Source organism: Periplaneta americana, chromosome 8 (genome assembly GCF_040183065.1).
Source record: "Periplaneta americana isolate PAMFEO1 chromosome 8, P.americana_PAMFEO1_priV1, whole genome shotgun sequence".
NCBI classification, from domain to species: domain Eukaryota; kingdom Metazoa; phylum Arthropoda; class Insecta; order Blattodea; family Blattidae; genus Periplaneta; species Periplaneta americana.
In genome coordinates this window covers 107000588-107024975 of record NC_091124.1, presented here as the reverse complement: position 1 = coordinate 107024975, position 24388 = coordinate 107000588, and the positions used below count along the sequence as shown (strand labels likewise).

At 33.1% G+C, this 24388-nt stretch overlaps 1 protein-coding gene across 4 annotated transcripts in view; it reads right to left on the bottom strand.

Moving 5' to 3' along the window:
• LOC138704931 (SCY1-like protein 2) overlaps positions 1-24388 on the bottom strand; it is a 205955-nt gene that overhangs the window by 127745 nt on the left and 53822 nt on the right. For 3 of the 4 annotated variants that reach the window (XM_069833363.1, XM_069833361.1, XM_069833362.1), the window contains 2 exons: positions 15335-15539; positions 15106-15250 (listed from right to left, as the gene is read on the bottom strand). In XM_069833363.1, coding sequence (XP_069689464.1) covers positions 15106-15250; positions 15335-15539 — 350 coding nt within the window. Of the gene's footprint in view, positions 1-15105; positions 15251-15334; positions 15540-16478; positions 16822-24388 lie in introns of all 4 variants that reach the window. The other variant, XM_069833365.1, reaches the window with a different exon arrangement.

The window sequence follows — 24388 nt, the reverse complement described above, 5'->3', positions numbered from 1 at the left end:
TAAACATGCAGAAATTTGATCTGAACAAATGTAACATTTTAAAATTCCTGTTCAGAACGAAACATATTTGTTTGGGTAAAATTTCTGCACATTTAAAGGACAAAACTAAAATTTTTTCAATCATTTATTATCATAATATATTGTTCTCTCAAATTGACTGAGTATATTGAGAATTAAATTAATGGCTTTCCTTAAACATGCTATGAAATGTTTCATATAAAACAATTTTTATCTCAAAAAGGACGCAAAAACAAGCAAAATTATATTAAACTTAAAAAACGAGCAAAATTATAATAAACTTTTTGTTCGAAATATCTCAAAGAATAACCTCCTGAAATTGATGACATTACTTACGGTTCATCCTGTATATATATTCTAAACCTATCACTACTATATGTACGCCACTTAAAGAATCTCTGCAACCTTTTTCACAAAAACTTTGTAAATTTAATTTTTTTAATAGACAGATTGTTGAATACATTTCTTTCAAAAAAGAAGTATAAAAAATTATATAACTACATCCTAAAACTAGCCATAGAAGATGGTTTCAGTAAAGAGACATCAATGTCATAAGTAAACAAAAAAGAACTTCACAACATATATCACATACTACCCTTCAATGCACTATTAATAACAAAAAAAGCTAACTTCAATGACTTATTTCGGCAAAATAAATTTAATAATAAACTTAACTATAATAACTATAATAATTCTTTATTTATACTGGCAGAGTTAAGGCCATAGGGCCTTCTCTTACACTCTACCAGGTCACAAAGTATTCAAGCAGTTAAAATTTAACAAAAAAGTTACAGAACAGAATACTAAAATATTACAAAGAGAAATAATAATAGCATAATAAAATCGACACTAAACAACATGAAAATAATACCATAATAGAAAAAAAAAAAAAAAAAAAAGTAAAATATATTGAAATATAGCAAAAGCAACTCATTTAGCACAAATGGTTAATATGGAAAACGTAAGGAAGAATATAACAAAATAGAATATAATAAAATAATAAAAAAGAAAAAAAAGAAAGAAAATTAAATAAAATTCACAATAAAAGGCTATGATACTAAATTCGTCAGCTGATAAAGGGAACAAAAAGGGGAAAGGAAGGAAAAGAAATATATAGCCTATATTTTTACATAACTATCGCAGAGAAAAGGGCTTATATCTGAAAGGAATCTGAGTTGAAAAAGTGCAATTTTAATTTATTTTTGAAACTAGACAATGTCCGACAGTCTCTGACATGTTGTGGTAGAGAGTTCCAGAGATGAGCTGCAGAGACGGTGAAAGATGAAGAGATGTTTTTAAAAAGGAAAAGATTAACATTGCTTTCAAAACAAACTAAAAAATAATCTGATACCTAACAAATTACAAGACATGAACAGATTCTTAAAAGGAGAAATATACAAGCTTGACTGCAAAAATTGTGAAATTGTGAAAATTGTGAATATTGGCCAAACCAAAAGAAATTTTAAGGCCAGATATAGAGAACATGTTGCTGATTTCAGGAACAATCACAAAAACTACAAGTTCGCTACCCATCTCATAGAAGAAGGTCATGAAATAACTAATATTAATGACACCCTCAGAGTCCTGAAAATATTTCAATGACGAAAACATCATAAATACTGCAGAGAAATACTACATCACTAAATATTAACATAGAAAGCTCCAATTGTTTAATGAAATTCTCTCAAATAGAAATTAATAATCCTTCATACTGATTAAATAAATATGATGATGGAAGAGTGCAACAGAGAAAAATTCTCTCCAGCACCTGGATTTGAACCCGGGTTTTCAGCTCTACATGCTGACGCTCTATCCACTAAGCCACACCGGATTCCCATCCCGATGTCGGATCGAATCCTCTTAGTTTAAGTTCCACCTCTTGGGTTCCCTCTAGTGGCCTACCCTCAAGCACTGTGTCATAGATGTATGACAGTTGGCACATGTCCACACATGTGCAGCGGTGCACTCATTATGAATGACTAAGTGGCCGGGATCTGACAGAATGAGCACTGTCTTAAATCACAAAGTGATTATTTTTCGCATACGATATATTACAATGTACCGAAGTACATATGATATTTCAGTGCAGAAAATCTGCGTCATCATATGATCGTGGAAGAGTGGAACAAAGAAAAATTCTCTCCGGTACCAGGATTTGAACCCAGGTTTTCAGCTCTATGTGCTGACACTCTACTAGGCACCGGGATTTGAACCCGGGTTTTCAGCTCTATGTGCTGACGCTCTATCCACTAGGCACCGGGCCAGTGAGAATTTTTCTGTTCCACTCTTCCATCAACATATGATGATGCAGAATTTCTGCACTGGAATATCATATGTACTTCGGTACATCATAATATAAATAAATATGATTAGCGAGCAGTTCCCCCCCTTATAAAAGTCCGTTTCATTATTAAAATCCATCCATGCAAAGCATATGTGATTAGTGCATAACCTTTCTACCTGCTACACTACACTGTTGAAACAAAAGTAAGTATTCTCAGATCTTTCTATTATATAAACCAATTATATCATCTCAGATTAATTCTTATTCTTTCCGGATTTATAAATAGTTTCACGTCACTGATTCGCTCGTGCTGCAAGCTCCTTTTAATGCACAAGCATAAATGTAAACATGTAACCATGTAGCTATTTTATATATACAGAATGTTCAAAAGTATGGAATATTACTCATAACTTCTTAAATTTTAATTTTACAAAAAAAAAAAAAAGTTTTATATAAAAGCTGCTAGAAATAAACCATACAAATACCAGTATTCGAAAAAAGTTAGTTATTCAGGCATACAGGTTGTGACAGTAAGCTTTATTTTTTTAAATGGCACGCTGCTTACGTCAAGTTGTAGGGGAAATTCATCCTATTCCACCCGCCGCAGCTATACTCGGTGCCATCATTAGCTTTAACTGCTCCCTTTTCATAGCCCTAGTAATCACAAAAACTTTGTGACTAATTCAACAGATCACAGCATAAATACACGTCAAAGGAATGACTTCTATACCCCAACGGCAAGTCTATCATGCTATCAAAAAGGAGTGTATTACATGGCAGTAAAAAATTTTAATAGCCTCCCTAGGGATATAATAAAATTCAAAACATAAGATTATTTAGGGTCCTCATGCCTTCTATTCTGTAAGTGAATTTATAACATTCAACGATGCTTCATGAATACTTCTTCTTGTATTAAGTAGTGATACTAAACCTTTGTGTTGTACTAGCAGGCTATAATGTAAAACTCTCCTGTATATATTTCAACTAGACTATGATTATAATTAAGACTTCGTAGCACATGTTCCATGCAATGTGCGAATACCATGGAATGTAAATAAATACAATACATGACTGATCTGTTCCATTTCATATCTACAATGAACTTTTTCTGTGACAGACTGGGACATTGTTTGGATGTCAATGGTTCTCATTTTGAGCATCTGTTGTCAAGTTTGATTAGTATTAGTGTTTTGTTTAATTTTATAGCCTAGGTACTCAACATGATTTTACATACTTATCTGTCACAAGTGCATGCGGCGCACGCACACGTCCTTAATCATATGTGATTTTCTGAATTTTTTTTTCATCTCTCTACCCCAAAATTTGTTCCAATCCACAAAAAATTCCTCCGTGTAAAATTTCATCACAATAACATAATTTTAAAATGACCCCAAAGGCTATAAAGTTTCAGATTTTTAATTTTCTGTCCAAAACTTTCATTATTATTATTATTATTATTATTATTATTATTATTATTATTATTACTATTATTATTACCATCATCATCATCATCATCATTACAGGAGAAATGTGTGCTGAATTGGCTAAGGAATGTATGCTGAAACTGTATGTTACCTATTTCGTCAGTGTGCCATTACAGCTGCATTCAATGAATGTTTGATTGTGATTTACTTTACCTTCCATGCCAACATCACATCTATGAATTAGTCTTACAAAGTTGTTTTGATGCAGTAATGGGTCCAACATCTGGCCCAGATATGAACTTGTTCAAAGGATTTAGAGAAACTTGGTTGACGATGGACATTAAGAAATACCGTACTGGAATAAAATAGAAGATATCCCTGAAGATGTCCGTGACAGTATGCTGGAATTTCTTGAAGTTCAGTTAAGTTAGAAACAAGTTAGAGATGATTACCGCGAATTATTAGAATTGACTATGATCTTCCTTGGTGGTACTCCCCTAAAAGGGGTTTCATTTCACATTCCTGGAGCTATGAACCATGCCAGGTGGATGTCAAAGGTTATTTATGCATTAAAAATTTATTTATTTCAAGATCAGTTTAAACTTAGAAGAAGAGAGAAGGACTCAATCAGAAGAATATCCATTTTTCTCGACAGACTCTATTTACGTGCCTGGTTCCTAGCACTAGTGGAAGTTTCTTATCTGGATTATAATTTTTTATTGAAATTAATGCATTATGAGAAAGTAGATCCAGAAATTAGTAGCACTGCAGTACAACAATTCAGAAACCACTTATGGTACTTATCTCCAGAAAGTGCATAATTTCCATTTTTTGATGATGATGATGATGAAGTTCCAGTATACATTAAGAAAAAATGGCAAATAAATCATTACTTCAGAAGACAGTGATACAGAAAATCAAGTAAAAAGACTCATACTTAGTAGCGGAGACCTGAATTATGTAAAAGAAAAGCACTTCTATGATTTTATTTCCTCTGAATCAAAGAACCTTTTCTCAAGATTTCAATAAACACAAGTTTCCTAAAGACTGCCATCACCATGGAAAGCTAATGTCAACTTCCAACATGGGTTGGAAAAATTGAAAAGTATTGTAGTTTTCAACGACATGGCCAAGAGAGGAGTGAAGCTTATTCAAGAATACCAGAACATTCTGTCAAAGGATGAAACTGAAAAGCAATACATTTTGCAGATTGTTAATGAACATCGAAAGAAATATCCACATGTCATCAAAACTGGTCTAATAAAGGATTAAAATCTGCATTGTTGCATTTTTATTCTTGTTGTTTTAATTTGTTTTATTAAGTGATTTTAATATAATTTTGTGTTTTTCTTTGGTTTCAATGTTTGCTCCATATTTAGACTAATATTATCTCCAAAAACATTATGTATGAAATCCCTCTTCAGCACGAGATTTCATCTCATTCAAGGGGGCCTAGATTGTATTTAATGCATAATGATTGTTGATTACATTTGCTAAATATTTTGTTATCTAGCAAATAAAGAAATTAAAATTATACAAAAGTTTTAAATAAGAAATTTCAAATTTTCAGAGAAATTTGAAATTTCAATGTCTTTGGGGGTCACATTAAAATAGTTTGATTGAAGTGAAATTTTGCACTGGAACAAGCTTAGGGGTTGGGAGCAAAGAATTTCGAATGTTTAAAAATAAGAGCCACCCTATGCTCATGATACATGCTTTTAAGATCCATACAACATACATAAACAACACACAGTTCAATTCAGTTCATCAAGCATCTCCCTTCAAGGTTGCCTGCAGCTAGATATCTTCCTATGTCACTCTATGCCGCCAGAGGTCCCTGTCTTGCCAGCCAGTTAGACCTCTGGATATCACTGCTGATCTCACTCCATCCATCCAGGTTCTGCCAGGATGTTCTCGTTCCTTCCTTCGCCTGGGGGTCCTTTGAAGAATTTGCTGGGGTACCCTACGACCTTCCATTCTCTGGACATGTCCATACCAAGCAAATCAAGATTTCAGGTATAACTCCCTGTAAAGTTGATTTGAATAATTTCGAGGGAAAAATTGTTCCGGAGCCGGGTATCGAACCCAGGACCTTTGGTTTAACGTACCAACGCTCTACCACTGAGCTACTCGGGAACTCTAACCGACACCGATCCAATTTTTCCCTCTATATCCACAGACCTCAAAGTGGGCTGACAACCGTCAAGCAACCAACTTCGAGTGCACACTAACTCCGTGTGACTTAAATTGTGGTTTAAGTCACACGGAGTTAGTGTGCACTCGAAGTTGGTTGCGTGACGGTTGTCAGCCCACTTTGAGGTCTGTGGATATAGAGGGAAAAATTGGATCGGTGTCGGTTAGAGTTCCCGAGTAGCTCAGTGGTAGAGCGTTGGTACGTTAAACCAAAGGTCCTGGGTTCGATACCCGGCTCCGGAACAATTTTTCCGTCGAAATTATTCATGTCCATACCAAGTTAAACACTTCTATTTTATCTGATCCATGATGGTAGTATTCATACTTACAGGCATTCGGATGTCCTCTGTTCTCAAACGATCCATAACAGCCTTTCTAATACACTTCCTCCAGAAGTTTAACTCTACCACCTTCATACATCTTTTTTTGCGCTTTGGTCATCTCCCACAATTCTGCACCATACAGTGTGATACTCTCAAATAAAGAGTGATAGAAAAGTTTCTTTATATCAAGATGTATGCTTGGACTCCACAAAACAGGATGTAACAACACACAAAATGTAAAATACTATAGCCTGACACAACATTGTGTTACTCAACCTGAAGATGACTTTTATATAAGTCGAAAAAGTTCGTCCATTTATAATGTGACAATACTTCGTATTTTAATCAATTACTGTTGGATAAGTTATATGGAACTTAAATTATTTATGTATAGAACCTGCTGTGTTGTTTGGGTACTAATTTGTGCGACTAATGGCTCTGAGCAAACCTTGTTCTTCGAAAAGGAAAATGTGAAGATGAATTCGTCTTCGGGAGTTTAAGCCTTAACAGGAAGAACAGTTTTTGTTTAGAAGGGCACTTCTTCAAAGCCTGTGTACTTAGTTTGTGAGGCTTGTGTTGCAGCTCTAAAGACATTCAATTTAGAATGGCACTTCAAACAGATGCATGCTAATATAAACTTGCAATTCCCAATTGGTTCGGCTTGGGAATAGAATTTCTAAATGAGAAGAAAGGTCCCTGATGTGACAGAAAACATATTTCAAGAAGAAAAGTATCACAATCACATGATGGCAATAGTCAAAGCATCTTATGAAATTTCTATAATTATTGTCAGAAAGAAAAGCCATTATTCTGATGGGGAATAGATAAAAAAAAAAGTCTATTCTCATGAATTTCGCAAAAGTTATTGGAGATCTGAAGATCATTAAAATGGTGAATGAAGTTGTTCTTTCAAGGAATAATGTCATGGGGCAGGTAGATAAGATGAATGACGACATTGCTAAACAAATAATTTCTTGTCTCAGTAAGTGCCAAAATTTTTTTCTCACCATAGATTGGGGGTTCCCAATAGGCGTGTCGCGCAGCCCCATGGAATGTGTCGCCAAATTTTGAAATTAAAAAATATATTTTATGCCATTTAGAAAGTCTCTTTACAACGCATTTCTTTTATTTACAATTGTACATTTTATTTTGTGACAGAATTTACCAATGAAAAGTGAACACATGCAACAATGCTCAGTTTAATTTTTCTGCCTGGCAATAATTCGAATGAAAGTGAACACTGCAACAATGCTTAGTAATTCGTTTACTCTCCCACTTAGTAATAAACAGAGTTTAGAATCGTCAGAACATACTGGTCAGTTTCAGTATATACGTGTAAGCAGGTAAGAGTGAGACTTTTATCAAAAGTGCTTTATTTAGATTTTATCATAGACAAATTTTTAATTCGGAAAAAAACAATCTGAATCAAGTTCTGGGTTAGATGAAAGCAGTGCTAATTTAAATAATGTGAGTGAAAATTTCCTTCAAGGTTCACAAAAACGTACTGTGTTTCACAAATATAGTGATGAATACTTGAAATATTGTTTTATGTGGCATGGTGATGAATATAAACAAAATCCCGAGTATCTTATGTGCGGAAATGTTTTGCCAAATCAGTCGATGGTGCCAAATAAACTAAAAAAATATTTATAACTGCTGTTTTCAATGTCATAATTGTATGAATCAGTATTATCTACCATGAAAATAGTGAAATCTAAACAAAGGAACAGACCGCTGTATCTTTAAGATGATTTATGTGTTGGTCTGTCAATCATAAGGCCACGTATAGAGAAACTCTGTGCAAACCACCAAGCACAGACTTCACATAAATTTAAATAGGTGAGTTTTCAAAAACGGTAATAAAAATCTTTTATCAGACATCCAGCATAGATAGGTTGGGATTTTTGACACATACCTTTGTTTTTTTCTAATGCCATTCAAGTTAATGCTTGTTTTTTTAGGATTTTCGATTGTGTGTTAATATAGACTTATCTACAACACTGGATGTCCAACACAACAAAGACATTATCAGTGCTTTTTTTTTTTTTTGGCAGAATGCGCTTGAATGGCATTCCGGCACTTTTTCTTACATTTTTCATCGTGAAACCGAAATATGTCTGAATAACTCTTGTTTTTAATATAATTTTTCTTTGAATTACTCTTAGATCTTGAAAATCTTAGTTGGACAAAAAGGAGCTTAAAAACGACAAAATTCCCATGCAGTGAACAGTAATCATCTTCCCATCCATTAAAAAATATTCTACACAGAGTTCCATCACCTTTTTCTCCAGAAGAAAAGCACTGGTTGTTATTATTATTATTATTATTATTATTATTATTATTATTATTATTATTTTCTCTTACTATAGAAAACAAGTCAAGGCATTGATTAAGTCTGATAAATTTAAATGGTTACAATCCATTGGTGACAGTTTAAAAAAAGCAGCTAATAAATTCTGGAAATATGTAGAATCTTTTCGGAAATCGAAAAAACATTCCTAATGAATTTATTATTAATGGGGTTCATATTGCTGATCAAAAAATCATTGCAAATGCATTTGCTAGTCAATTTAAATCAATTCAGATCAACCGTAACTCTAATTTTCTCACTTGTTATTCTAACTTTAATAACTTTTTACCCCTTCCTGTAATCTCTTGTGATGATGTCAGGAAGGCCATAAAAAATGTCAAGCCTAATAAATCTATGGGTATGGATGGATCCCTAATTTTATTATTAAAGGACGCTCTGAAATTTTCGTACCTGTCTTAACCTACAGTTTCAATTTGAGTTTAAAAACAGGGAAGCATCTATTATTCCCATATTTAAGAGTGGTAATAAAGCTATTTTAAGGAATTATAGACCTATTTCCATACTTAATAACTTCTCAAAAATTTTTGAAAAAATAATTCATAAACATTTCTTTTCACGTGAAAAACAAAATCAATTCGGCCCAACATAGTATTACAAGGAAAATCTACGACTACTAATTTAGTATCTCATCTCAATTATGTCATGCCTATAGTTGAAACTCAGGGTCAACTTGATTCCATTTATTTTTACTTCAGCAAAGCATTTGATGTTCTCCTTAATAATATGTTACTGAGTAAATTAAATTCTTTTGGTCTTACCACTAATTACCTGGGCTGGTTTGAAAATTATTTAAAAGCTGGACAATCCTGTGTTAGACTTGGAAATTCTTATTCTGATTCTTGTATTACTTTATGCGGAGTTCCACAGGGTTCCACTTTGGGGCCTCTACTGCCTTTTATTTGCCAATGACCTTAAAATATTTCGCAAAATAAATAGTCTGGCAACTGTATAACTTTGCAAAATGATATAAATGCTATTGAGCTATGGTCTGCTGATAATGGAATGAAAATTAATGAAGCGAAAACTTTTGTCATTTCCTTCTCTACAAAAACCACTTCTCTTAAATTTAATTACACTCTTAATAATATCAACATAATAAGGAAAGACTGTATTAGAGACCTGGGAGTTCTACTCGATACCAAATTACATTTTCATAATCATGTCCAATATATTTATAATCATTCCATTAGAATGCTCGGACTTATAAGTCTATAACTTATTTTTTTTCTACTCCAGCTACTCATGTAGTTGTATACTATACATTAATCAGATCTAAACTAGAATATGCATCTGTCGCCTAGAATTCTATTACTTCTACTGATTCGGTTAAATTGGAAATCATCCAAAGAAAATTTATGTCCCTATGTGCTTTTAGGTTTTTACCAAATTCATCTGTTTTCAATTATGAGCGTACTTGTAAATATTTTAACTTTTCTAGCCTTTATGCTAGACGTCTTGAACTTGACTCCTTAATCTTTTGTAAGGCCTTAAAGGGTGATATTGATTGTGAATCCTTCATAAGCAATATCTACCTTCGGGCCCCTTCGAATGGTTTAAGATTTCAAAAAATTGTTTATACCTATAAGTCTAAATCTCTCTCTCTCCAGTTGTCAGATGCATGAAAGCTGCCAATTTACATTATATTAATTCAGATCCGTTTAATGTATAGTTTGTTGTTTGGCTATTCTTATATTAAGCATATTCATTTCAACTACAATCGTTTGTATTGTTTTTACCTTTTCTGTATCATGTATTTTTGTAGTTATCTATTTATTTTGTTATTATTGTTCATTTGTATTTGTTTCTAATTTTAATAATTATTTGTATGCATTGTTTTTGTTATCTATTCATTTGTCATTATTATTTGTATTTGTCTGTAATTTTAATAATTATTTGTATGCACTGTTTGGTTATTCCTTGTACACTGTAAATCTTGTGCTAACTTTTATCTTGTGCTGAACTGTTATTGGCCCCAGGCTGTTGTACAGCACAATAAATATTAGTAAATAAATAAATAAATTTATTATCATTATTGTTATTATTATTATTATATTATTATTATTATTATTATTATTATTATTAAAAACAAATAAGTGTGTCACGATATAGTAGGCATTCAGTAGTGTGCCATCAGTCAAAAAACTTTGGGAACCACTGACAGTTGTGGTACTATTGATAAAGCTCAATTCAGAGTGTATATACATATATATATATATATATATATATATATATATATATATATATATATTGATGTATTTGAACGACTTCTTGACTTGAATCATTGGTTTCGACAAAAGGAGAAAATATTTTTCTATATTTCATAACTTGTATGTATCAAAATCAAACTTTGTTATAACTATTCTATGTCCCATATTTTTATATGAATTCTAAATCTGCAAGTTATCCTGTGTCAAATGACAAGCTCAATTTGGACCAGACTGGAAAATAAATAAATAATAGTTAATGAAAATAAAAATTTATCATGGGAAAATGGTAGTAGTGTGCTCTTGCAATGACCAGTAAAGTAAAAGATTTTATGGCTTTATTGGAAGAATATTTGAAACTCAAGATTATGTGTGTGTGTGTGTCTAATGCCTACCCACTTCACTTTGCATGATTCGGGATCCGCATACTGTGGATAGATGGCAGGACAGTGACCCATTTTCAAATTGCACATCACTTCGGCGGGCCACATTATGCATGATGTGTATCTGTGAAGAGTTATGACGTGTACTCAGATGAGTATATGTTAAGTGTTCGTGTAAGTGTAGTGTAGGGAATGGGTGAGGATGATAATGATGAAAGCGAGGAAAGGAGAAGTGGAAACCCAGTGCCTACTCCTGTCAAATAGCACCAAGGGGGCTGCCAGGCTTAATGTCCAAAATACCAATTATTATTCATCAAGAGCAGAGACAAAGTGGAAAGCAAAAAATAGAAAAGATTGCTGCATTTGCAGTGAAATATCTGCTCTTGAGCAGAAAACTATGCATGAATGAATTCAACAAGAACACTTCTGAACCAATGACATGAAATTGTTTTCCATATCGGATCCATTGATTCGATGTACAGTATCAACAAAATTTGCAGTGGAGTACTCAACAGATGGGAATTCAGAAAACACCTGGAAGCAGATGAATGCTTCACTGTAGCATCCTTTGGCTGTCATGGGGAATGATACTTGAAAGATTCGGGAAATTGAAAGAAAACATCTTAAGTTTTTAGAAGAAAAAGACGAATTTCTCGAGGATTGGATGCTTCTTGACAATGAAAATTGGCTGTGGGACTTAGCATTTGCAAAGGATATCATGCACCACCTTAAGAATTTGAAACTTGCACGGTAAACCCAAGGAGCAGTAGCAGTAGCAGTGACAGCAGCAGCAGCAGCAGGGGGGAGGAGGGGTAGTGGTGGTGGTAGTGGTGGTGGTGGTGGTGGTGGTGGTGGTGGTGGTGGTGGTGGTGGTGGTGGTGGTAGCAATAATAATAATAATAATAATAATAATAATAATAATAATAATAATAATAATATAATATATTTTTAATTCGTTATTTTATGACACTTTTTCAATTGCAATGGTTATATAGTGTCTGAATGAGATGAAGGTGACAATGCCAGCGAAATGAATCCAGCATCAAATGCCGAAAGTTACCCAGCATTTGCTATTATTGGGTCGAGGAAAACTCCGGAAAGAAACCTGAACTAGGTAACTTGACCCAATCAGAATTTGAACCCAGACACACTCGTTTCACAGTCAGGCATGCTGTTACTCAAAAGCAATGAACTAATAACAGTAATAACAGTAAAAATAATACTTACTTACTTACTTACAAATGGCTTTTAAGGAACCCGGAGGTTCATTGCCGCCCTCACATAAGCTCACCATCGGTCCCTATCCTGTGGAAGATTACTCCAGTCTCTATCATCAAATCCATTTTAATATTATCCTTCCCATCTACGTCTTGACCTCCCCAAAGATCTTTTTCCCTCCAGCCTCCCAACTAACATCTATAAGCATTTCTGGATTCGCCCAAACGTGCTACATGCCTTGCCCATCTCAAACATCTGAATTTAATGTTCTTAATTATGTCAGGTGAAGAATACATTGCGTGCAGTTCTGCACTGTGTAACTTTCTCCATTCTCCTGCAACTTCATCCCTTTTAGCCCCAAATATTTTCATAAGAACCTTATTCTCAAACACCCTTAATCTCTGTTCCTCTCTCAAAGTGAGAGTCCAAGTTTCACAACCATACAGAACAACTGGCAATATAACTGTTTTATAAATTTTCAGATTTTTTTATAGCAGACTAGATGACAAAAGCTTTTCAACCAAATAATAACAGGCATTTCCCATATTTAATCTGTGTTTAATTTCCACCCGAGAGTCATTTATATTTATTAGTTGCTCCAAGATATTTGAATTTTTCCACCTCTTCGAAGGACAAATCTCCAATTTTTATATTTTGTACATATTCTGGTCACGAGACATAATCATATACTTCGTCTTTTCAGGATTTACTTCCAAACCTATCGCTTTACTTGCTTCAAGTAAAATTTCCGTGTTTTCCCTAATCGTTTGTGGATTTTCTCCTAACATATTCTCGTCATCCGCATAAACAAGAAACTGATGTAACCCATTCAATTCCAAACTCTCTGTGTTAATAATAATAATAATAATAATAATAATAATAATAATAATAATAATAGCAATAACAACAACAACAAATCTGCATTTGCACGGTAAAAACAAATAAATCAAAAGCCTCATAACAAGTAAGTCTTGTATCATTTGAATGCTAATAGGCTACAATGAGACAATTGTAGAATATGTTACTTTCTTTGTGAATATTTTTAAGTACAGTATCATAGTTCTTGAATAATTATTCATCAAACATATATTTTTCAGTATTATATGTTATAGAATTAGCTAGATATAGAATAGACTTTGTGGAAGTATAGGATGCTAGATTAGATGGGAATGGTATATCACAAATAGGAGATTACTTGTTGTACTGTGAGGAAGGAAATAACAATCATCAATTAGGAACAGGATTGTTTATTCATAAAAGAATAAAATCAGCAGTAAAAAAGATCGAATTTATTGGTGACAGATTATTGTATTTAGTACTTAAGGGTAAATGGTACAATGTCATAGTTATAAATGCTCATGCACCTACAGAAGGGAAAGATGACCATATAAAAGATGCCTTCTATGAGGGATTGGAATATACTTTTGATGAATTATCTAGATATCACATGAAAATTTTAATGGGGGATTTCAATGCTAAAGTAGGACAGGAGAATATTTTTAAACCGACTATTGGAAAAGAGAGCCTACACATAACTAGTACTGATAATGGAGTTAGGTCAGTCTACTTTACCACATCAAAAAATGTAATTGTCAAAAGTACAACATTCCCCCATAAGGATGTACATAAATGTACTTGCACTTCTCCAGATGGATTAACACACAACCAAATAGATCACATCTTGTTAAAGACATGCTAGTATAGTAAACATTCTAACATTCAGGTGGGGGGGGGGGCAGACTGTAATTCTGACCATTATTTGGTAATTGGAGAATTAAGAGAAAGACTATCAGTAGCCAAGTGAGTAGAGCAACAAGTTAATATTAGGAAATCCAATATTCCGAAATTAAAAGACGAGGAAACTTAGCAACATTATCAGGTCGAAATTTTAAACAGGTTTGCCACTTTAGGAAGTTCCAACAGAGTTGAGGACGACTTACATGTTAATAGCATGTTGGAAAATATCACAGATAATATCAAAATTGCAGCTGAGCAAAGCATAGGTTATTATGAAACTAAAAAAAATAAACCAATGGGGCAATGAAGATCATTTCATGGTAGGCAAAATTGAAATTCTTACAGGATCCAATTGAGGCGAATAGAGATAATTATTTCAATCAAAGACGGGAAGCAAATTGTACACTTAGGAATTAAAAGAGAGATTACTTGAAGGAAAAAATGAATGAGGTAGAAACAAATAGTAAAAATAAAAACATTAGATATTTATATAAGGGCATAAAGGAATTTAAGAAAGGATATCAGACAAGGGAAACCGTGATCAAGGATGAGACTGGTGACTTGCTTGCAGACTCTCATTCCATATTCACCCTCATTCATGGTAATATCAAACAAAATGCAGTGTAATATTAATCATAATCAGTGAGTTTTTTCATGTGTTACACTTTTATTCCTAATTTTACCCCAATTTGCCCATAAAGGAAGTAAAGTAAAGAAAGTAATACAGAAAGATGAGTTCCTTCAACAAATATTTATTACATCATATTACAGATATCATGACTGATCCGAAAGATTAAGTTCCCCCCTCCCATAAATCTTCACAGATGGAAGGAGAGAGCAAGCAAGTGGATCTTCACAATAGTTGCAGCTACGTAAGCACGAAATGACTATATAACAACCATGAAGTCTTCAGAATGTAGAAGTGCTTATTGGCAAAACATGTATGTTACCTGCAATAATCCATATTTGATTTCCACTTCATAAAGCTTGTAATTCTTAAGTTGTGAGGGTGGAGGGGATGGCATATTCTCTGTAGATCCTAAGATATTAGCAAGACTAGCAAATACTGGCTCTGTAGCAAATGCTAAGCTTTCCCTGTAACAATAAATATATGTACAAGTGTAAAATAAAATTACTGCAGTAATAGATGTAAAATTGTTTTTGAAACAAATAACTAACCTAGATTCTTCTAATGGATGCTGAACGATCAGGATCTGAGGATGTCTAAGTCTAGTCAGCTGTGAAACACCTCTTCTCAAAGTTTCCAACATGGCCTCTCTATCACCACGAGGCCATTTCTCTAGTTGGCGTTTTTCAAAGACAAAAATGGCTGCTTCTTGCTTAGTAGATTTTTTGTACCCTCTATATATTTTCCAAAGAAGACCTGTGTGGTAGCAAAAATAAATATTAACATCTCCCAAAAAATCTACATAACTTGACAGGTGGTACTGAAGGTATCATAATGCTGTGTACAGATTTAAAGTGAGATTCATGGAAACAAGCAAGTGACAAATTAAGTTCTAAATAGTCACAATTTCAACTACTGAATTTATCTGTACTGTGAATGAAAATAAGCACAGTTTACATCAGAGTTGGGGGAAAAAACCTGATTTTTAGAAGAACTGTAATAAACACGTTTCATTTTGTATTTAAACCATGTATGTTTGGCAATATTAAGAACGCACAATCAAATAATAATTACTCTGTAATATTATATTATATATTATTTAATTATTTTAAAAACAAAGATTAAGTATTTAAAAAGAGAAAAATACGAATTACATATATATGTTCATGTTCATACAAATTTCTTTTGCACAAAGTAAACTTATAACTTAGGCTAAGATCTATCAAGCTTCACTGCTGCAGTATGCAACTGAAACTGGTAGTATTTCAATTAAAAGTCACCCAAATTAGTTTCATTACTGAATACTCAAACTAGCAAAACCAATTTTGATGCTTTCTCTATCCTCGTGAGTTCTCAGAGGATAGTATACTATACTATACTATACTATACTATACTATACTATACTATACTATACTATACTTCATACATGATTATGATATAAGATGTGCAGAGATCTGAAGTATAGTATAATAATGCAGGGCATTTGTACCCTAACTGTAACCAGTAGAATTTTTTCAGCGTTTTTCCTCATGTCAGTGACTTTATTTTGAAGTGTAGAATGATATTGAACTTTAAAAATAAAACAACAGAAGTCACAGGACTCAAGAGGCTATAATCAATCTGTTTATAAAGTTTAGGATAAACTCCTCCAAATGCTAAAAAAAATGTGCTCCACAGTAACAGAGCAAATCTTACCTGTGCATAACTACTGTAATGGCATGTCTGAGTGGTTTGTCTTGTAATCCAGCAGAATGTAATTACATGTATAAGTGGTGTTTCTTTATCTTAGACCATGTGCATTCAAAAAAGAAAAGGGACTTTCGATGTGGAAAAATTCTGATGTTTCTCGTTTCTATGTGCATGCATCAATGGCCCCTTTGGCTGACAACTCGATGGTGCAGGTGGTGGCAGTCAGTCTGTACTTGACTAGGGATCGAACCATCAGTTAATATTAAAAGAGGTATGGTGTTCTTGCTCGATAATGATATGTTTCAACCAACGATTGGAAGATTGGTCGTGGTACTCGAAATTTGCTAAGCTGAAAGGAATCACAGCGTAAGTCTATATGCTGTAATGGTTAGTAAAGATTATGATTTGTTTTGATAGAACATCAAGATCATGACGTAATTGTATTTGGATGTGTTGAAAAATTTAAAAAGGACTGAATTCTATTTCTATTGTTATTGTTAAAACAAATATTCACTGCCATTTTAATGTTGTTCAAACAAATGTAGTCTTGTACTTTTGGCTCGTTTGATTTTTTTTAACACTATGTGGTTGGTTTAATCTAAGCTTTTGAAGTTTGGAGAGCATTGTTGGTTTGGAGGATATGTTTGCTAAGTTACAAAAAAAAAAAAAAAAAAAAAAAAAGAGAGAGAGAAAGAAATAAAATAATTTGATATACCGGGATGTTCTGAAGTGTTGAGGATTTATTAAAGTTTCCAATAATTCTAGTAATACAGTAGGATACCGTCTCATTATTCAATTACAAATAATAAAGTACTTTATCATTAAACTTAACTAACCCCCTATTTTTTTTTCTCTTGCATTACCCATATGCTATTAATGCTACTTTCACATTTGGTGCAAAGAGATCTTGAAATGGTGGTGATTTAGCTTAGAATTTTACAGTAAGTTAATGTAAACAGACAATATTTTTGGACAGCAACATTTGCAAAATATAAAGCATTACTTTTCTGATCTGTCATAAGGTAAAATGGAAGACATAATAGTTAAGTGACTGGAGTACTTTTCTAAGTCAACGAATGTCATACTGTGCGTGCTCTGAGCCAAAAGCTTTGGTTCATACTATGAAAATATATTTGCTTGGTTTTTTTTTTATATTGCATATTTATTCTGAGGAGGAATTACAACTGTAGCACCTTAAAAACAGCACTACAGATCTCAAAACATTTTCGACAACTCAACAATAATGTCCACTATTGTATCTTTCTTTAGCTTTTCCATAGAATCCAACATATATGCAAGAAGATCTCCTGAAGTTATTGCCACGTATTTTTTTTTCCAGATCCCTGGTAAACAACAGTTACAGCCTTCAATAACTCTTTACATTGAAAACAGATTCGTAGGGTATAGTAGTTGTTGTCTTAGTTCAATGCCATTGGAATGGCCTTGAGCAGCAACAGTATATGTTCAACTTTTCTTTTCAAAATTACATTGAAGACTTGTTGCTGAGTACTCTTATGAATCATTGCACGATTTTCTCCACATATTTCAGTATATGGCAAAGGAATAAGGTTATGAGATTTGATACTTAGAATTTTACAAGTCTATATAGGACAGGAGGGGTAACATTAGTAGCGAAAGAACTAGCTAGATATAGAATAGACTTTGTGGGAGTATAGGAGGTTAGATTAGATAGGAATGGCATAACACAAATAGGAGATTACTTGTTGTATTATGGGGAAGGAAACGATAATCACCAATTAGGAACAGGATTCTTTATCCATAAAAGAATAAAATCCGCAGTAAAAAAGGTCGAATTTATCAGTGATAGGTTATCGTATTTAGTACTTAAAGGTAGATGGTGTGATATCATAGTTATAAATGCTCATGCCCCTACAGAAGAGAAAGACGGCCATATAAAGGATAGCTTCCATCAGGGGGGTTTAACTCAAATGATAGATGTTGGATGCTCATAGATGTTCCATAGTTTGCCGCATGTGGTCAGGACAGCGCTGGCTGTATTTCGATCACAGAGTTTGTAAAATTAGCAGTACAAAACTCTTTGGTTTCGAAAGTTCTTTGGTTATAAGTTTTGCCAATATGACAGTTTTAAACACATATTATTAATATTCATTATTTACAGAATGTGTCAGTTTTATAATATTCGGATTATTATTACTATTACTATATAGCTAATTTGCATTTTCATTCGAGGACAAAGTAGCCATATTAGTGTACTGTGTATGACCTATTAACCTCATTTGTTCAGTTGATCAATTGTTGGATGTTGGCATTCCTATTCTGTTTAAATCTTGTATAAATTATGGAATGGACGAACATGGCTGCTTAAGGAAGAAATTTGAACAGATCGAGTTAGTTGAGAAGTTACTGGTGCTTTCCTGCAACAAGAAATAATTCGCAACGTTAAAGGTAAGAAAGAAATATGTTTGAGATTACATCTACACGGTTCAACTTTTCTTTCAACTTCACACATTCAAGCAATGCCTGCAAGATTGGTATTTAATAATAACGGAAGTGCACACAATGTGCAGGATAATATATTATTTTAGCTTTCGCTGCTGCAGAACTTGGTCAGTGAAACTATAATCGGTTTTTACACTCCATCACATGGTATTTTGGTATTTTAATATTAATATGGAGTACCTTGTAGATACAAAATCTTAATGTATCTTAATTCAACATGCGCTTTAAACTTGATTCTATCAATATTCTTCCCAGACTGCGTGCGTACGAGCATGAAAAACTGAACCATGTAGATGCAGCTTAACTGCACCGTCATGTTTTCTAATTTAAACTGAATTCTTCCATCATATCTTAAACGTTTATTAAACTGAGATCTGTAATTGTTTTCAGGGATAAACTTCAGAACGCGATTACCTTCTATCACTACCACATGATGAACTGACTTCTGTGTTGAATTACAACAGTGTATTAGGCCTAACTGCAATTACGCCAAGAGCTTTAAAGGTAAGCTAACAGAGTTAATATACACTTTCGGTATGAACGAACATCTTATTTTTGTATATAGCTAAGTTAAGTTGGTCAGACATCTTAGAATTCGTGGGACAGAATCTGATATGACTAAATATGTTGTTCCCGGTGTAATTCTTTACAGTTGCGTTACCAAAGGATGGCGGGGTACCTGAGCTTGGTAACGCAATAGTAAAGAAGTGTTGTTCCCGAAAAAAAATATTTTAGAAATTTGACTTTACAGTTAACAGTAGTACCTTTACTGGAATAATTTTGATAAAATAAAAAGAGTTAAATTGCCGGAGATGTTTATTATTTTTATAGACTCGTGGATAGAATTCTTCCAGGAATATTTCACAAACGTTGATTATACTGCAATCCTTCAATTGTTCTATGAAATGTAGTGTTATTAATGCATTATATGATACTAGGCTACTGCTGGTTTGTTTCAGTTAATAGAAAGACATGGCGGAGTTTTACACTGTGAATGTGTTGCAGTGTACTGTCAGAAATCGGATAGTAATGAGAAGACCTGGTTATTCCTGTTACCTGCGCCAAGTAATGCAGCACAGCTTAAAAGGTAAGCAATGGCATTGGTATAAGCTCAATGCAAAGATATCCTTATATATCATCAGTAAATAGTCAGGGTTGGTAAACTGTAGTGATTTTTAAATTTAAGTGAGAATTATTTGTCAAATTCATATTTGTTTATTAAAATGAGTTTTTGCCTTCTTTTGTAATTCATTTAAACTTAATTTGTGCATTAGTTCCTACATAATTGTGTATTTTGTTAATGTGTTATTTTAAGTAATTAACAACATCGCTTCAAAAATAATTTACTATGTTTACACATAGGCCTCATTATTAATACATGAAGAGTTACAGCACTAATAACCTGCACTTAATGATAATAATAATTGGCTTAGAGTTAGGCAAGATATTATGCTCAGTTTGTTATTCATTAGAAAAGAATTCAACTATTTAGGGAGATTAATATTTACAAATAAATTTATCGGAAGAGCTTAGCATTGTGTGTTTTCAGAATAAATACGTAGTCCATTTGGCATTGTGCAACTTTTACTTTGAATATTGTTATGAGCTACAACTATTCATTTCAATCCTCAGCATCATACTGTGCTTTAATTAGGTAGTGATTCCGAAAGTAGGCTCTACTTGACTACCTGTACCATGTGTTCTGTTGCTCCTTAATTAGGAGTTGGGAAAAGACATATGAGAAGCAAACTTTCAAAACCTGTCCATTTCTTCAGAAAATGCTAGAATTATATGTCTGTAATAAACAAAGATTTTTCTGTGGTGAAATTTTATATGAATTCATAGGAAGAAAAATATATTTCACCATAGAAAATATTTTGTTCACTGCAGAGATGCAAGTTTGCTACTCATATATATTGCTAATAGTTTTAAGAAGCAGCAGAACAGTCATATGTAAAAACGTTTATTTATTTTTTTTTTTTTTCAGGAAGTTAATTTCTCATCTTAATCATGTTAAGTGCATATAATTTTAATCTGTGATTTAAGTAGTAACAATTATTTGATGTAAATAAAATGAAAATTATTTTGTTTACATCATGATTAAAATCATTAATTTAAATTAATACCAACCCTGGTTTGTGTATTTTTTTAAAGATAATAATAGAATTTTGATTGTAACAGGTACCACATGTGGGCAGCTGTGGCAGAAAATCCTCATCCTTACAGAAGGGCCTATATATGTGCAAGCCATTTTCGCAGTAATCAGTATAACTGTGACTTCAGATATAACTTACTAAGAGGGGCCATTCCATCAAGGGATGCTTGGTATCCCACTCAAGAACTACGACCCACTTCATCACCAGCCTACTTACATTAACCTTTTTCACCACCTAACATAATTGCTTCATTCATTGCACTTCACTGTGGCATCAATTTGAACCTGTATTCTCTTTCATTGAGTGATTCATTCATTGTCTTTATCTTTTAACAAAATTGTGTTTAATTTTGTTGACAAGTGTATGGTAATGGACTTCATTCATTCATTATTATTATTATTATTATTATTATTATTATTATTATTATTATTATTATTATCATTGTTATCTCATTTCGTTTAATGTGTTGATTTCTTCAGTTAATTGAAGGAAAATAAGGGGAATTCATTCATTCATCTGAAAAAAAAAGTAGAGTACTTTACTTCTACATTATGAGCAATATAATTTTTGTAATATATAGGGCAATGATAAATCTAACGATCTTTAAGACCCTAAGTTAACATTACATACTAATATAAATACAAACAATAATTACTAGTACAATGAGCATTTCAGTTGTGTCATCTATAGGGCATAGGAGGGAGTCCAGTGACAGCGATACGAATCTGCAGCTTCTGCAGCTGGTGAGATTTGGGTGCATTATTTAGAATGTTTAGAGAGTAAATATGTTGTTGTTTTCTAATGTCAGGCGTTTGACAATAAACTCATTTGACCTTTTGCACTCCAATATTTTTCAAAGATATTATCATGACCAGAGTAAATATGTTGATGTTTTCTAATGCCAGGCATTTGACAATAAAGTCATTTGACCTCTTGCACTCCAGTATTTTTCAAAATTATTGTCATGGTCAGCCACTGAAGCACAGATTTTTAGGTGTTCCGAATCCATTTCTTGGTTTGAGTAGCACAATGGACAGTAAGGAGACTGATATATTCCAATTCTATGCAGCAAAATAGTCCCCCAATCGGATTTCTGGGCGGGACTACTTTAATGGTACAGAAGCAACTAAATTTTTCATAATGGAATGCTTGTATAACATCAGCTAAGAAGAGAGTAAATATGGTACAATATTTTGTCTCTTCTCACTTTATAGATCTCTTGGATATGGAACAACAAGTTTTGACGGAGAAATCATTGTAATAAGTGAAAGTCTCGGGAGTCTTCTATGCCACATCAATAAATTTAAGAATGCAGTTATATTGTCAGACTCCAAAGCAGCTATTCTATCAATAGTCTCTAAATACATACTTTCATCTCAAACAGCAGAAATAACTAAAATGCTCTCTCAATTAATATCACTCAATAAAAGAATTGTATTCCAGTGGATACCATCCCATTGTGGAATCCTGGGAAACGAGAATGCTGATGCTTTAGCAAAGAAGGGCAGCACTGCTACTTACAGACCTGTTACTAAATCTACGTTATTACTCTGTGAAAAGATTTATTAAATCTACATACTTAGAATTCAACAAACAAAATTTGATAACACAAATCTCAAGGGAAAAAATGGAACTCTCTGCATCATAATCCACAGTTAATTCCCAATTTACCACGAAAATCGTCTGTAGCTGCATTTAGATTGGCAACAGGCCATGACTGTCTGGCCAAACAAACACCTGCATAGAATTGGAATATATCAGTCCCCTAACTACCCACTGTGCAACTCAAACCAAGAAATGGATTCGGAACACCTCAAAATCTGTGCTTCAGTGGCTGGCCATGATAATATCTTCGAAAAATATTGGACTGCAAGAGGTCAAATGACTTTGTCAAACCCCTGGCATTAGAATACAACATAACATATTTTGAGCAATGGGGCCACAACCAAATCAAACACTCAGTATCAAAGCTCAAAATTAGGAAATGTTGCGAAGTATAGACTTATCTCTAATAAATTGTATTGCACTTTTTCTAATATGTTCAGTGTTTTGAATCAACTATACATCAGAGAATGAAAAATAATTTTTTTTACTTGTATTTCTTAATGGTGTTTTTATTAAAAGTCTAAGTTAATTTTATGTCTGTTGTAGACAAATAGTTTTCTTTGTATTCTTTATCAGTGGTGATTATTGATTACTTAGATTTTTAATATCCATATATTAAACTAATGGCAGTTACTTTTAAAAATAGATGTTCAGCTCTGACGGTGTAAAACCAATAAAGTGGTGTTTTATAAATGTTTATGAACGTGTGTTGTACTATGTCACAGCAAAACATCTTATGACTATTTTCAAGCTAATGTTTGACATAAAAAAATGAAGAGCGAATTATAATTATATAACTGACCAATAATAACTTCGAAGTCAATATTCCAAAGTCAATCTTTGTTTTTATCTTCCAATACATGATACATAACATTATTTAAAAATAGTGCTTAAGGTGTTTTGGACAGAAGTACCCTATCCTATTCGCATCCTGTATCTCAATTACATATTTGATCTAGAAGATGCAAAAACTTTTATTAGTCAAATTTGATAAATTAATTTAATAAAAAGGTTAAATGACGGTGTTAAAAGAGGGAGTGTGTTAATGGTTTTCAGTTTCATGTTCAACCATTATATTTATATTCACATGTTAAAACAAAAATGTGATATAAATATTGTGGTTAAACATGTTATTTAAACTGATAAACCATTACACACTCCTTTGGCGATATGAAAAATACCAGTATGTGTTGGTATAATAGGTATCTGCAGTACCGATCGTGCTCTAATGCTGGCATAACGGATACCTGTAATACCGATCGGGCCGTGTAACAAGGGATGTAGTTCCGCATTCTGCCGCTATGTGTAACGAGATGTAGTTCCGATGTTTTGCCGCCAAGTGTCTCCACGTCGCGTCAATAGCGTGTCGAAGGTAATGCATTGAGTTGGGGGTCTTTCTATTTATTTGTCTATGGCTTCCATGAGGAATTGGAACACACTTTTGATCAGTTACCTAGATATCACATGAAAATTATACTGGGAGATTTCAATGCTAAAGTAGGACGGGAGTGAGTAGAGCAACAAGTTAATATTAGAAGATTAAATATTCCGAAATTAAAGGATGAGGAAACTTAGCAATATTATCAGGTCGAAATTTCAAATGACGAAGTTGAGGAAGAGTTAGATGTTAATAGCGTGTGGGAAAATATCTGAGATAATATCAAAATTGCAGCT